Consider the following 16344-nt stretch of genomic DNA (forward strand, 5'->3'; position numbering starts at 1 on the left):
CATTCGGTCACAAATGTAATAAATATTTCACACACAGGCACAAATGTGAATAGCAAATATCGTTAAAACTTATGTTGTCAGTCACCGTCGCTTTACATCTACACAACACTTATATTGGAGAGCTTGTCTAAATGGACAAATTAGTCATTTATAAGGTCGTTTTTACAATAAGATGCTTCAAACGTTCCAGGAAGGCCAAAAAACACCACATATGAATCAATTAACATTTCATTTTACTTTATTGAGATATTCACACATAGATGCGTTTAGATATGTAATTTTTAGTGCTTTATTCATCAGCCTCATATATTTTGATATATTTCTTTTGTTCGTCTTATGTCAACAATAAGAACAGTTGTCAATAAAAATTACTTCATCACCATTGAATGATCTCGAGGAATTTTAAGAAGTCTATTTACATGTATCTAGTGACAGTCATTTTAGCATCAAACCCAACTTCAACAGCAGAAGTTATAATGCGACTATATTAACTTTAATATCTTGATAGCAAATCTTGGCCAGTATAGTGTTATTCATTTCGTCTGTTGATGTATTTACGATATACTCGAACAAAACTCTAGCCATGGTTAAATGAAAGCCAGTCTACGCTGTCTGGCCATTTCTTGAATAAATCCCAGCTATGGCAAATCGACCATACTCCAATATATCTAGGCTTGGTGCCATCTAGGGGATTTTATTGCCTTAAATTACTTTATGGTTGAATGCAATTCCATTTGAATATGTTACTGTTTGAGAGCAGTGCTTTATCTGACGTGGTTCAACCGAACCAATAATCAATATGTCCATTAAGACGAGCTCTCCAGTATAAATGTTGTGTACATGCAAAGTGATAGTTAATGACAACATAATTTCAATGACAGGTGCCGTTCACATTTGAGCCTAAGTGTGAAATATTTATTACATTTGTGACCGAATGTTTTTACACTTGTGACTTTATTACATTTGTGACCGAATGTTATTACACTTGTGACTTTATTACACTTGTGACCAGTTATTACACTTGTGCCTTCAACAACATGTAGCCTTTGTACATTTTGTTCTCATTCTCTTCTCAATTATGTGTTCTCTTCATTTTTGTGTGCTGTCAACATGAGGAAGATTTCGCAGATGTATTATTTTGTTTTTGCACAAAATACCTTACACCAATGCCCATCTTCTTATTTCCTATCCCCACCCCAATTTCCACCAAAAAGAAAGACTCTCGTGGATAAGCCTAACTCGCAATTAATTTTATTAAGCTTTATTAGATATTTTTCCTCGATACACTAACGCGATAAACACACTGCACTGTGAATCAATTTCCATAAAAGTAAAAATACTGAATAATAAAATGTGCGAGTAATAACGACATTTCGGCTTATATCGTACATGTGCTGATACAAACGGTCATAACTTTTGAAATACTGAAAACGTACATGTGATTATGCATATTTTAGCCGATAAAGGACTCACTTTTCGGCTGTGTAGAGTAAATTTATAGGCTGGGTCCCGAACTTGAAATATTCGCTTCTACTAATCAAGTGGTCATTATATCCTTGATTTCGATAAATCAAAAGAAAAATGAAAAACGAAAAATGTTTATGACCAAATTGATAAAAAAATTGTCAGTGTTCGATGCGAATGAAATATTTGACAGCCGCTCGAAAAATACCTATTTTTCTAGTTTTCCAGACGTTGTGGCGGGCCTGAAGGGGCAAAATCTTTAATGGCTCCTAACACGGCCAGAAAATCATTTGGAATCAAACCAAATCTGTTTTAGTTCTAGCCTCGGTAGAGTCTTTCAGTTGCCAGAGTTACAGGCAAAATTATTTTTTGATATACGCGAATTTGAGTGGGTGTTTTTCAGAAAGACGGCCTCTTAATAGTATCCTTCTGTCCTGCAAAATTTCTGTCTACTTAAAAAACACTCTTTTCCGTCACGCTTGTAACGTTTGGTTTTATATATACCCAAAAAAGCAAAAAATTCGCAAAAAATTGCGTTACATCCAATTCCCCCCATATTTGGAGAACAGGGAGGTTATAGATTTAGCCAATCACCTAGCGATTTTGGGCTAAGACACTTCAATGTGCCATACATGACGAATTTTTCATTTTCCACGTTTCGACCGTAAATATGGCGTCCGTGTCGAAGAGAGCGCGAGTCGAGTATGTCGATCCAGAAGACGTTCTAGACATGATTTTGGATGGCGATGAAGATCCCGGTGGTATTTCTAGTGGCTAGGAAAGCGATTTAGATCGCCAGCTCGAAAATCAGAGCGACGAATCAAGGTAAGCGATCAATAAACTTTCGAACACGAGGCTTCCCCAAAGTGACGCAGTTGACCACATGTTCTTGAAATGCGAGGATATGCTCTTGAGCATGCCTTTTTTACGTCTGAATTCTTGCCTATGTCATGAAAGATATCTATAAATTCATATATGGGAGTACACAGCTCAATAATTTTTGAGGAAAGCTTCTTTTTGAGCGATATTTTGGTCCAACAAAAGGGGACGCGAAATTCGAGCCGATGCCAAAGTGATGTTGTGTTTCCATGGAGAGATGCGATGCGATGGTTGTATATAAAAAATCATATCTAATTCTAGATTCTATCTTTTTCAGCCAGATTTTCAGGACGCTCTCCTGATATGATGAGGAACATTTTTTTTTTTTTTTAACAGTTCTGTACAATAACCTATCATCCTGGAAGAATTTTATTTTTTCCACAAATGTCATGAATAATTATACAAATGTATGCTAATTAGGATTTTTTTTACTGAAATATTATGGGATGTCATGATGAGATTTTTTTTTTTGTAAGAAGACCATTTTATCCCCTTTCAATTGAGATATAGTAGTCCACATTGCTGTAAATACCTGTTAAGATATTAAATAAAATGTCCATTGTGGTCAATTTTGTGTTTTTTGTGACTGACGGAAATGAGGATAATACAAAGCATTTCTGAGCAAAAAAATAACAAACGAAGCTGCTATTTTGGTTCATGATTGAGTCTGAATGGCAAAGAAGGTGCCATCCCTGCATCATAAATTAATGTTGCAAATTCGAAATTGGATATCTGCCAAATTACTGCTTCTCTCGCACCGAATTACTTAAACTGTTACCTATCTTTTTGTTTATCTTGAAAAGCCGTCAAATAATTTGGAAGGCTAAAACAAAGCACAATACGTTTCGCCTAGTTAATTTTCTGCGCCTCTGTTTTTCGGCTCCTCTCAAAGCTTATTATTTAGTCCATTTCCTGCAGTGCGCAGCCTATTTAGGGTCAGTGGAAGGCATACTATCTTCTGTAATTAACCTGGCTTATGTTCACTTGGATTCATTATTAAGCTCAGTAATCTTTATTCTGGCTTGTCCAAAACATGAATGAACTAAAACACTGTTAAAACATGGCAATTATTTTACAACATTTTGCATTACAAAAAGGACTGATCAGTTATTAGTTTTGGAAAAACATGCTACTCGTGCCGACATCGTATTCAGGAAATAACGATTTGCTATTATTTTCATGGTGCACCATTAAAATCAGTCGCTGTGGTTGACGATGGAGCTAGTGTCAGCAGGATTATTTAAAGATTGAACTGTTGGAACATGAATGTATTATATGAGCCCAAGCATTCGGCACAAAATTAAACAGCAGTTTCCCCAATCATGCAAGTCACTAGTCTACCAAGAAAGTTATTTGATCGTAGTATACTAACCCTGACATTCGGCCTTCAGATTCAGGGTCATACTTGAATTGACATATGCGGCAGTTTGTTTTAAAGTAAGAAAATATAAGACACGTGTATTGTAAATACCGTTGAGTTTAACATGCAGAACAACTGCGTGACAAAAGGGAGAAAGTGCGTAGTGGAGGGAAGAGGAGAGTGCTTTTAACTTGTTTTGATACTGAAGAACCGGGAAGGAAGTAAGAAGCCGGAAACTTGAGAGAGTGGCTGTGGGAAAAGGAATCAGATTTTACTACTTAAAACTGTGTTGACTTTTTGCGCATTTTGTTGTTTCCTTATAAAAGAAAATTACACGTGGCTTTACAAAATAATAACAAAGTCATTTTATAGCCAGTGACTAAGGAGCGGTAAAACACCTGTTCCGCAGAGTTTGTAAATTGTACGTTGAATCACATACAAACTTAAGATTTGAATAAAATATTATTAGCAAGTTTCAGGTCGACTGAATTGCCTATATGCAAAACCAGTGTCCAAAGAACAGTTTAAAACGTAAATTGAATCAAATACAAAGCAGTTTTTAATAAATATTATTTAGAAGTTTCAGGGCACCGAAACTTCCAATGCATGTCTGTATATATAACTGTTTAGAGAGAAACGAAATGGTTTACCTGGTTTATTCAAATTCAAATAATTTGTGACAATTTAGTACTAGTACTAATCGTATTTCGCGTTTTGATTATCCGCTACTAGCATGTCATGTCGTTATCCATTCGACCAAGTATCAATACTAGTGGAGAGTCTCGATTTCAGTTGGTTGTTTTTACGAACTAAATTTGACTCGGTTTGGCCTGATTACACGGCCTGGTGTGCTCAAAAGCATCTAAGAAGATTCCTGAGACTTTGGCGATAATTTTCACTAAAAAGAAAGCAGATGAAAGGATTTATAGCACAATTTGCGTGAGCCACAAAAGCGATAACTAACCTGAAATATTGGAAATCACAAGACCATATGTCCGATACTAAGAGGATCAGAGTCATCCCGATACAGTAGGGAACCCAACATACTGCAAAGCCTATCACAATAGCAATGGCCATCTTCAGCACATTTCGTTCCCTTTTCACGCGTTGCTGCCTTCCGTTGGCCGATTGCTCGCCTGGAATGGTCTGTGATTTGAGCTTTAAATAAATGATAATGTAAAGTATGGCTATCAAAATTAAAGGGGAATAAATGAATACAACAAATAGTGCTAACATATAATTTGCATAAGACGAGGAGTCTCCAAAGACTTCATTCCACTGCGCTACACACACTAGCTCTCCTTGATATTCAACAAGTCTGTAGGAGAAGAGATAAGGGAAGATGGTAGCCATCCCGACGATCCAAGTGGCGAGAATGAAGAAGGGGCACAGCTTTGAACCGATGAGTGGGGAACGGAGGGGAAATACCACAGCACCAAATCGATCCACTGCTATCAGTACAAGGCTCTGAATAGACACAGTAGCGGAGAGATTACTTAAGAAGGGAAGCAGCTTACATAAGGCCTGGCCAAGAGGACCACTGATCAGCCAGGAATCGATGTACAGCTCTGTTACATCACGCGGGAACAGGAAAATCGGAAACAGCAGATCGGACATGGCCATGTTTACGATTAAAAAGTTGATGGTTTTTCTCATGGTTTTCGTCTTGTAGACAACTATTCCGATGAAGATGTTCCCAGCCAGCGAGACGACAAAGATGAGGCAGTAAGCAAAGGTTTTTCCGATGTTTGCTGCTGTAGGATTGTAGCAGCTCGATGACTGTATTAATGACTGTGTCCCATTCATCGTTGTGTTCAACATTGTGGACAGTAAATAGTAAAAGTTTGTAATGAAGTTATATCTCAGTCTTACACAGCAGTATATTTGGTTGTTTTCTTTAGAACCAAACGGCACCGTGACTCTGTTGATTTTGCTCACTTAAAGTAAAGTCATACAAGATCATACAAAGTTCGGGTGATTATTTTTGGACTGCTTTTGCCGATTATTGACCGCTGGCGATGACACCGGCATACAAAGAAAAACTATTAGCTATTTGTCGTATTCAGGCCCAACAATAAAAAATAAACTAAAATAGACCACCTTGAAGATTGTCCAAAATTGAAGGTTCTCTCTTTAGAAGTAAATTCGTTTTTCTTGTCGAAGGAAAATAGAAACACTTAATTACGAGGGCTTTAAGGTGGTCTGACCATCTGCACTTGCATAATTGGTTCTATTTCACGTGTCCTGATTTAATAGTATCCTTCTGTCCTGATATCCTGCAAAATTTCTGTCTACTTAAACATTGCTTCATTAAAACAGCATTTCTGAGCAAAAAAAAAATCAACTAACGAAGCTGCTATTTTGGTTCATGATTGAGTCTGAATGGCAAAGAAGGTGCCATATCCTTGAGGACAGGTCCAGGTGAACTCTCAGATAAAGTGAAACTGGTTTCATGATGTTCTATTTATGTTGCAAATTGGAAGTAAGAAATTATTCGTACATTCATGTTTTAGCTGATTACTGCTCCTCTAGCCTTCCTCTCGCACTGAATAACTATTTGCCTATCTTAAAAAGGCGTCAAATAATTTGGAAGGTTAAGACAAAGCGCAACACTTTTCTTCTAGTTAATTTTCTGCGCCTGTGTTTCTCGGCTCCACGCAAAGGTAATAAAGTACTCCATTTCCTGCAGTGCACAGCCTATAAAGAGTCAATGCAAGGCATTCTATCTCATGTAACTATCTTTATGTTGAATCAGTTTAAGCTCAATAACCTTTATTGTGGTTTGCCAAGAACATGATATGGCAATTGTTTTACAACATTTTGAATTACGGAAAGGACTGATCAGTTATTAGTTTTGGAAAAACACGCTACTCGTGCCGACATCGCATTCAACAAAGAACGATTTTCATCCCCCCCTCCAAGAAAATAATGGTCCGTCCCTTACGGTGTTAAACCGTTCTTTGGGTACTGGCTTTACATGAATATTGATCATGTTGTAGTTATTTGAAACTTATCCGTAGACTTCTTTATTTTTAGCAGTTTTAGTCGACCTGAAAGTTGTTTAAAATACTCCTTTTTAAACTTAAGTTTGTATGTGATCCATTGTACCATTGAGAAACTCTGCGGAACGGTTTTTAACCGTTTCTTGAACACCGGCTATAGCATGACTTTGTTGTTATATTGTAAACCTTATTTGCAATGTTCTCTTATAAAAGAAACAATAAGATGCACAAAAAAACAACAGAGCTTAAAGAGGTAAAATCTGTTTTCCTTTACACAGCCACTCTCTCAAGTTTCCTGCTCAAGTTTCCCTCTCGGTGTTATCAATGACAAATTACACGTCCTCTCCTCTTTTCTCCTCCACTTCGCACTTCTCTTTTCTTTTTCATCACGTCATTGTTCTGCATGTTAACTCAACAGTATTTATAATGCACATGTGCCTTATATTTTCTTAAAAAAAAAACTGCCGCATATGTCAATCAAATTATGAGCCTGATTCTGAAGACAGAATGTTAGGGTCCGTATACTAGAATCGAATCAATTTTTTGGTAGACTAGTGACTTACATATTAGAGGAAACTGCCGGATTGTGATGACTGCTTGGGCTTATATGATACATTTGTCATACTTGTCAAGCACAGCAAATCGTTTTAAAGGTGCACCATGAAAACAATATTTGTTGAATGCGATGTCGGCACGAGTAGCGTGTGTTCCCAAAACTAATAACGGATGATATAAAGTCCTTTCTGTCATGCAAGATTTTGTAAAATAACTGCCATATTTTAGGTCACGCACGTTTTGGGCCAGCCAGAATAAAGATAACTTAGCTTAAAACAATCGAACATAATTAAAAGTTAATTAAATAAGTTAGAATGCCTTCCACTGACCCTTAATGCGTTTTGCACTGTAGGAAATGGAGTAGTTAGTAAGCTTTCAGAGGAGCCAAGAAGCAAAGGTGCAGAAAATGAACTAAACGAAAAGTATTGCGCTTTGTCTTAGCCTTCCAAATTATTTTTCTAAACAATAATTATGTACTCCTCTTCAGGGATTGTTCCGTTACTATTCAATTCCTTCAGTAGAATACGTTTTTTTATCAAACAAATTGTACAGAAACTCAGCTGCCGCTTCTTGAATTGTTGAAAGTCATGCATCTTTTAATTGTCTATAAAATTAAATTTCGATAAAGTAAATCAGTGATATGATAAAGCAAGTTTCACATATCTCTTTATTGTTACTCAAAGAAATTTACAGAAATCCAACGCAAAATTTGTGAACTACCTTACCGTACCAAAATTTTGTCAAAGACACGCACTTAGTCGATTGTATAGCATTGAACAAAAGAACTGATGCGAGGAAATGTACTTCAAATCTTTTTCTAGTAAAGAAAGAGCACAATTTTGTCACTGTTTCTGTTTTAGCTATTTTTAACAAAACTAATCAATAAAAGGAAATTTCAAACCTCCCCCCACTTTTTAGACGGCGTTAATTAAAAAGGCTGGGCACAATGAGTGAGGTCGATCGCAGCTATAACTATTCATAATAAATAATGAATGATCTAAAAGGTACAACAATCGCATATCGTTCAAACCAAAAGCAACCATCAGGTAAAAACCAGTAAATGAAGGAAAACATTGGCCTGGCCATAAACATTCTGCTACTTTAAAACACATCATGTCCAGCTAGAGAATCGTAATATATTTTATTATAAAATACATAATATATACCGGCCTTGTCGGTTATCATTAATCTTCTGCATTTGTACGTCGTAAAATCTTCATCAGTTGAAACCATCCTTGGTTATTTCCGCATTTTCATTACTCCTTTGTTGTTTTTCTACATTACATAACTATTATTATGAGGTTTTCTTCAAATTAAAAAAAAATTAAAAAAAATGACTTAAAATATCGTGACATTGCTCCTTTAAGAGAAGATAGTAAAATTCATTTTTACTGTGTTATTAGATCTAAACAATAAATATGTATGAAAATTTCAGACCTTTAGGCCCTTTTCATATTTCTTGTGAAAGCAACCGCCTTTGTCCAGGCTGCAAAATTTGCTGCATTTATAAACTAGCTAGTCAAGATGAGTAAAGCTAAACAAGAAGAAAGTATCAATAATGAAACCCAGCACCAAGATAGAATGCTTCAAACATCGCGTGCAAAAGTCAACATCATAATTCTAGAATTCATTAATTAAAATACACCAGACACCCATTTTAATTCTGTTTTAAACCAAAATGAAACGATCCAACAAGGCACTATATTTTATATCGCTAGTTTGTAGTAAAAATGCATTAAGATAAATTTTAAAATAATCACTGATGTTTTTAAGTGTAGATATATATTTACAACCTTTGCTGTGAGTAGGTCTGTTTAAAAAAAAAATAATTAAAAATTAATGAATGCGAACACAAAACACGGCCTTACGTAAAGTTTAATGATTTTCGGATATGTCGGACTTTTCAATGATTCCGTTTAACTGTAAAATCATCTTAAGCTTATATAAGTTAAGCTAATGTTCAATTCCCACAGACATCAGTTTGACTAAAAACCAATTTAATACTTAATTTCACCTAATTGTTATTCCTTCAGTTGGGTAATTTAATAAGTTCACCTCTATATTTGAAGAAATTTAGCAATTTGAAGAAAACCGGCTCATAACAAGCGTTATGTAATGTAGCAAAACAATAAAGGAGTAATGAAAATGCAGAAAAACCAAGGATGGTTTCAACTGATGAAGATTTTACGACGTACATATGCAGAAGAAAATTTTAAATTTTAAACCTCCCCCACTTTTCATACGGCGTTAATTGAAAAGGCTGGGCAAAATGAGTGAGGTCGATCGCAGCTATAACTATTCATAATAAGTAATGAATGATCTAAAAGGTACGGGTACAACAATCGCCTATAGTTCAAACCAAAAGCAACCATCAGATAATAACCAGCAAACGAAGGTAACATTGGCCTGGCCATAAACATTCTGCTACTTTAAAACACATCATGTCCAGCTAGAGAATCATAATATATTTTATTATAAAATACATAATATATACCGGCCTTGTCGGTTATCATTAATCTTCTGCATTTGTACGTCGTAAAATCTTCATCAGTTGAAACCATCCTTGGTTATTTCCGCATTTTCATTACTCCTTTGTTGTTTTTCTACATTACATAACTATTATTATGAGGTTTTTATCAAATTGGAAATAATAAAAAAAATGACTTAAAATATCGTGACATTGCTCCTTTAAGAGAAGATAGTAAAATTCATTTTTACTGTGTTATTAGATCTAAACAATAAATATGTATGAAAATTTCAGACCTTCAGGCCCTTTTCATATTTCTTGTGAAAGCAATCGCCTTTGTCCAGGCTGCAAAATTTGCTGCATTTATAAACTAGCTAGTCAAGATGAGTAAAGCTAAACAAGAAGAAAGTAGCAATAATGAAACCCAGCACCAAGATAGAATGCTTCAAACATCGCGTGCAAAAGTCAACATCATAATTCTAGAATTCATTAATTAAAATACACGAGACACCCATTTTAATTCTGTTTTAAACCAAAATGAAACGAACCAACAAGGCACTATATTTTTTATCGCTGGTTTGCAGTAAAAATGCATTAAGATAAATTTGAAAATAAGCACTGATGTTATAAGTGTAGATATATATTTACAACCTTTGCTGTGAGTAGGTCTGTTTAAAAAAAAAATAATTAAAAATTATTGAATGCGAACACAAGACAAGACCTTATGTAAAATTTAATGATCTTCGGATATATCGGACTTTTCAATGATTCCTTTTAACTGTAAAATCATCTTAAGCTTATATAAGACACTTAAGCTACATGTTCAATTCCCACAGACATCAGTTTGACTAAAAACCAATTTAATACTTAATTTCACCTAATTGTTATTCCTTCAGTTGGGTAATTTAATAAGTTCACCGCTGTATTTTTAACTTTCCTCATTGGATATTGAACGAGCGTGGTGAATAGGTTCGCGAATCGACGAATTGGCCGTAAAAACCGCAGGAATTGCTAACTATTGCGATAAATTGAGCGCATTCGCGGATTTTGAAAATACGAAATATCGTTGATCAGCTCAGTAAGAATTTTGGTCCGGATTCCAGACTCTGCTTGACAGTTTTGAAAATACGAAATATCGTTGATCAGCTCAGTAAGAATTTTGGTCCGGATTCCAGACTCTGCTTGAAAGTTTTGAAAATACGAAATATCGTTGATCAGCTCAGTAAGAATTTTGGTCCGGATTCCAGACTCTGCTTGAAAGTTTTGAAAATACGAAATATCGTTGATCAGCTCAGTAAGAATTTTGGTCCGGATTCCAGACTCTGCTTGAAGTTGACTTGAAGTTCGGATGGTCTACGTTCGGATCACGGATCTTTGATCGGTTTTTTGGCGTTTGGTCCACTTTTCATCTGAAAAAGAAATCTATTTAATTTCAATCTTTTGCCTGTAATGCCCCCATAATTCATTTATCAGCTAAAACGTGCATTGTATCATATTGATATTTTACATAATGCTATAAGTTTACCTGTTCGTATAAACACGCAATGATAAGAAACCTCCTGAAAAATTGGCATACAGTCCGTTGCAGTAAAACTGCCACAGAAAATGTTTCGGATCTGGATTTGAGCGATTTGAGATCGTCATTGTCAAACATAAAACCTTCCTTAATTGCGAAATTATGCAAATAACCTCAATGGTTATACGTTTGAGAGTTGAGTCGACGATATTTTTTCCACTTTAAATAAAATTCTGGGAATAGAAATATTGTTACGCTGGGATTGTAAATGTGTGATTTTTTTGAATGATTGGTGCACCGTGATCCAAGAGAATAGTTATAAACTTACTAAAAACAGGATGGAAATTTCAATGATATAAATTGAAGTCTTTGACAGACTTTTGGTTCCATAAAGTAATTCACAAATTATGCGTTGGATTGCTGCAAATTTCTTTGTGTAAAAACAGTTATTTGCAACCTTTCCTTTCTTTTAAAATGGACAATGTTTTGCTGAAGAAATGTATTTTTTTTTACTATACGTTTAGTATCATTTGCGTTATCATACTTATTTAATAGAAACTTAAAAGAGTGGATGACTTTCATCAAGAAGGGTAGCTGAGAGTTTTATCACAATTTATTCGATAAAACAACGAAATATTAAAGAAAGTGAATAGCAAAGAGCAAACCCTGGAGTGAAAAAAATACATTTCTAAACATTTCATTGGTAAACAGGAGAAATAATCTCTTTATTTCGTTTGTTAAACCTCAACAATAAATATGTATAAAAATTTAAGACCTTGACCGTTATGTTAGTTCTTTGTGAAAGCAATCGCCCAAGGCATTGATATTTAATGCATTTGTAATTAAACATAGCAAGATGAAAAAAACTAAAAACAAAAAGCGGAAAATTTTAATTATGACTCCTAACACTCATATCAAATGCACCAAAAATGCTCATATCGATTGCACGTCATTGAAACCTATCATCAGATAAAAACGGAAATATCGACGAAAACTTTGTCCAAATAAATGCAAGTTTTTGTACCCTATCTTTCACCATGCAACAAGTTTCGAAGGCGGATTCATAAGTTATTGTTTTGTTATAAACCTGGCCAATCAAAAGTTACCATTTCAATGTATACATGCAATCTCCAAACTCGAAATTCCATCAACGACCAATAGAAAGACAGTATTTTCAACACCCGTCACGTGGTTTTTTATCACCGCCCACGTTATTAATTGGGGTGTATCTTTGTCAGAGAGCGGCAGGGACGATCAGTTTGTGAAGAGGTAATTTTTCAAAGTCGATTTAACACTGGCAGTTTCTTTGAGCTTATTCACAAACTGGAACTTATTTTGCAGGTTTTGATCATTTGAGGACGAAGCTATCTGTCAGAAACAGTTGACACGAAGTTTAGCACGAAGAATCAAGGTAGGAAGCAATGAACATATTGGTCGCAACATATTGGTCGCGTGTATAGATCGGTTCGTGGTTAAATGTTTATGCTTTCATTTTCTTGGTGAGCTTAGCATGAAACGGGGTTTTTGCTAGAAATATGTTGATGTAAGTACATTGCATGTTATTTGATACAAAGCCCTAACTTAAGCCTGGGTGATAGTGAATCGTAGTTCTGTATATCCGTGAGAATATCTAAATTCTCGATTGTTGGTAGCTAACTACTCTTTTCTTTGGTGTGCTTTTCGCATAGTATTTGGCATTTTATATTGAGCAAAATCGTCCATTGTGGTTCTTTTGCAAAGCAGTCAGTCGTCACGAGTTTTGGTATATCCGAATTTCTACAGCAAACAAAGCAGAACATCTCAACAGAGATTCTTAAAGTACAGTTTGCACTTTTGGATTTCTTGGGCTTTTAAAGTGCACTTGATGTTTCCCACTAGCGCTCGACAACATTTAAGTACCACAACTTACAAGTATTGTGCTAAACATTACCACGCATTCCTCTGGGCGAAAATGCAAGGTTGCGTGCAAGCGTTTCTTCTGTCAAACAATAAGAAACTTCGCGAAAAAAAAAAGGAAAACAGCTTTTGAATTAACATTGTGACTAAAACGTTAAAAAGCCAGCGGCATTCACAGCGATTCACAGCGACACTGTGAATCCTGGCCACTGAAAAAAAATAGTGCTCAGGTGGGACTTGAACCCACGGCCTTCGGGTTACATGACCACTGCTCTACCATCTAAGCTACAAAGCCACAGTTTGGAACAGCGCATATAAATGATTTCATTCATTTGTTATGACTTAAGATGATTCTACACTAGAATCGAAACACTGTTCATCCGTAGTTATTTGTGCTTTCTTTCTCCATGCCACGAGTTTCGAAGGCGGATTCATAAGCTACTGTTTTGTGAAAAATAGCAAAGAACAAAACTTGAAGTTAAAACATAAACTTCAAAACCTTTCATTGGTAGACAAAACGGATAATCTATTTATTACGGTTTTATATTTAAACAATAAATAATTATGTATAAAAATTTAAGACCTTGGCCGTTTTGGTTGTTCTTTGTGAAAGCAATCGCCCAAGGCAGTGATATTTAATGCATTTGTATTAAACTAAGAAAGATGAATAAAACTAAGAAGAGCGGAAAATTTTAACAATGACTCCAAACAGTCACTTCAATTGCACATTATCCAAACCAACCATCAAATAGGAACAGAAATATAGACAAAAACTTTGTTCAAATAAATACAAGTCTTTACACCCTTTATTTCACCATGCCACGAGTTTCAAAGGCGGATTCATAAATTATTGTTTTGTTATATAAACCACTAATCAAAAGTTACCATTTTAATGCATTCAATCGCCTAACTTAAAATGCCATCTTCGACCAATAGAAAGACCACATTTTCAACATGCTCCGACCCTTACGTAAAATATTCCACCCCTCGCCGCCCTCATTATTAGGGTGTACGTTTACCAAAGCGGCAAGAAAAATCAATTTGTGAAGAGGTAATTTTCCAAAGTTGATATAACACTGGCTGTTTCTTAGGACTAAATCACAAACTGGAACTTTGTTTGCAGATTTAAAACACTTAAGTAACGTAGCTATCTGTTAGAAACAGTTGACACGTTTTTGTCACGAAGAATCAAGGTAGGAAGCAATGAACATATTGTTCGCAACATATTGGTTGCGTGTATAGAGCGGTTCGTGGTTACATGTTTATATTCTCATTTTTTGGGCGACTTTAGCATCTTACAGGGTTTTTGCTAGAAATATGTTGATTTAAGTACATTGCATGCTATTCGATTCAAAGCTCATAAGAAAGCGTGGGTGCTAGTGAATCGTAGTTCGGTTCTATTTATCCGCGAGTGTATCTAAATTCTCGATTCTTGGTAGCTAACTACTCTTGCCTTTGGCGTGCTGTTCGTTTGGTATTTGGTATTATAGATAAAACAAAATCATCCGTTGTTCTTTTGCAAAGCAGTCAGTCGTCACCATTTTTGGTATATCCAAATTTCTACACCAAACAAAGCAGAACATCTCAACAGAGATTCTTAAAGTACAGTTTGTGCTTTTGGATTTCTTGGGCTTTTAAAGCGCACTTGATGTTTCCCACTAGGGTTCGACAACATTTAAGTACCGTAACTTACAAGTATTGTGCTAAACATTACCCCGCATTTCTCTGGGCGAAAATGCAAGGTTGCGTGCAAGCATTTCTTCTGTCAAACAATAAGAAATTTCGCGAAAAAAAGGAAAACAGCTTTTGCTTTGCCACAGATGAGAACAGCGCGTGAGTGAATTCCATATGATCTTACATGTGGACAGGAGTTTCCTGCAACGAACATGTGGAACATGTAATACATGTAAAGAGCAAGTTAATGCGGATGAACAGGGTTTCGATTCTAGTTTAGAATCATCCTCAGTCATAACAAAGAAATGAAATGAATTCATTTATTTGTTATGACTTAAGATGATTCTACAGTAGACTCGCAACACTGTTCATCCGCAGTTATTTTTGCTTTCTTTCAGCATGCCACGAGTTTCGAAGGCGGATTTATAAGTTATTGTTTTGTAAAAAAAAAATAGCAAAGAGCAAGATGAGTAAAACTAAGAAAAGCGGAAAATTTTAACAATGACTCCAAACAGTCACTTCAATTGCACATTATCCAAACCAACCATCAAATAGGAACGGAAATATAGACAAAAACTTTGTTTAAATTAATGCAAGTTTTTACACCCTTTATTTCACCATGCCACGAGTTTCAAACGCGGATTCATAAATTATTGTTTTGTTATAAACCACTAATCAAAAGTTACCATTTTAATGCATTCAATCGCCTAACTTGAAATGCCATCATCGACCAATAGAAAGACCACATTTTCAACATGCTCCAACCCTTACGTAAAATATTCCACCCCTCGCCGCCCTCATTATTAGGGTGTACGTTTACCAAAGCGGCAGGAAAAATCAATTTGTGAAGAGGTAATTTTTCAAAGTTGATATAACACTGGCTGTTTCTTAGGACTAAATCACAAACTGGAACTTTGTTTGCAGATTTAAAACACTTAAGTGACGTAGCTATCTATCAGAAACAGTTGACACGTTTTTATCACGAAGAATCAAGGTAGAAAGCAATGAACATATTGGTCGCAACATATTGGTTGCGTGTATAGAGCGGTTCGTGGTTACATTTTTATATTCCCATTTTTTGGGCGACTTTAGCATCTTACAGGGTTTTTGCTAGAAATATGTTGATTTAAGTACATTGCATGCTATTCGATTCAAAGCTCATAAGTAAGCGTGGGTGCTAGTGAATCGTAGTTCGATTCTATTTATCCGCGAGTGCATCTAAATTCCCGATTCTTGGTAGCTATCTACTCTTGCCTTTGGCGTGCTGTTCGTATGGTATTTGGTATTATAGATGGAACAAAATCATCCGTTTGTTCTTTTGCAGAGCAGTCAGTGGTCACGATTTTTGGTATATCCAAATTTCTACACCAAACAAAGCAGAACGTCTCAACAGAGATTCTTAAAGTACAGTTTGCGCTTTTAGAATTCTTGGGCTATTAAAGCGTACCTGATGTTTCCCACTAGGGTTCGACAACATTTAAGGTGGCCCGCGGGTATTTATGAGGCTGACAGTTCCCTTTTTCAAGCGCGT

At 35.6% G+C, this 16344-nt stretch overlaps 2 protein-coding genes and 1 long non-coding RNA gene across 7 annotated transcripts in view; 2 read left to right on the forward strand and 1 right to left on the reverse strand.

Moving 5' to 3' along the window:
• Window positions 1-1933: 1933 nt before the first annotated feature.
• Window positions 1934-2907, forward strand: LOC144636108 (uncharacterized). The gene is made up of 2 exons (XR_013567471.1): window positions 1934-2289; window positions 2621-2907. It is a non-coding gene; the product is annotated as an uncharacterized LOC144636108 (long non-coding RNA).
• Window positions 2908-4343: 1436 nt separating this feature from the next.
• LOC144635420 (QRFP-like peptide receptor) lies at window positions 4344-5509 on the reverse strand. The gene has a single exon (XM_078494530.1). It carries the CDS (start codon window positions 5507-5509, stop codon window positions 4556-4558), a length of 954 nt encoding a protein of 317 aa, XP_078350656.1. The 3' UTR covers window positions 4344-4555.
• Window positions 5510-14151: 8642 nt separating this feature from the next.
• LOC144636771 (thrombospondin-2-like) overlaps window positions 14152-16344 on the forward strand; it is a 28658-nt gene continuing 26465 nt past the window's right edge. For 3 of the 5 annotated variants that reach the window (XM_078495969.1, XM_078495966.1, XM_078495970.1), the window contains exon 1: window positions 15688-15807. The gene's annotated coding sequence lies outside the window, so the exon portion shown is untranslated. Of the gene's footprint in view, window positions 14191-15648; window positions 15666-15687; window positions 15808-16344 lie in introns of those variants that run through there. The other 2 variants (XM_078495967.1, XM_078495968.1) reach the window with 2 other exon arrangements.

This window comes from Oculina patagonica, chromosome 13 (assembly GCF_052425735.1).
Source record: "Oculina patagonica isolate OP01 chromosome 13, crgOcupat, whole genome shotgun sequence".
NCBI lineage: Eukaryota > Metazoa > Cnidaria > Anthozoa > Scleractinia > Oculinidae > Oculina > Oculina patagonica.

Excerpts from the sequence above, each read along its gene's own strand:
- LOC144635420 (XM_078494530.1), bottom strand. The coding sequence starts at position 5,509 with ATGAATGGGACACAGTCATTAATACAGTCATCGAGCTGCTACAATCCT.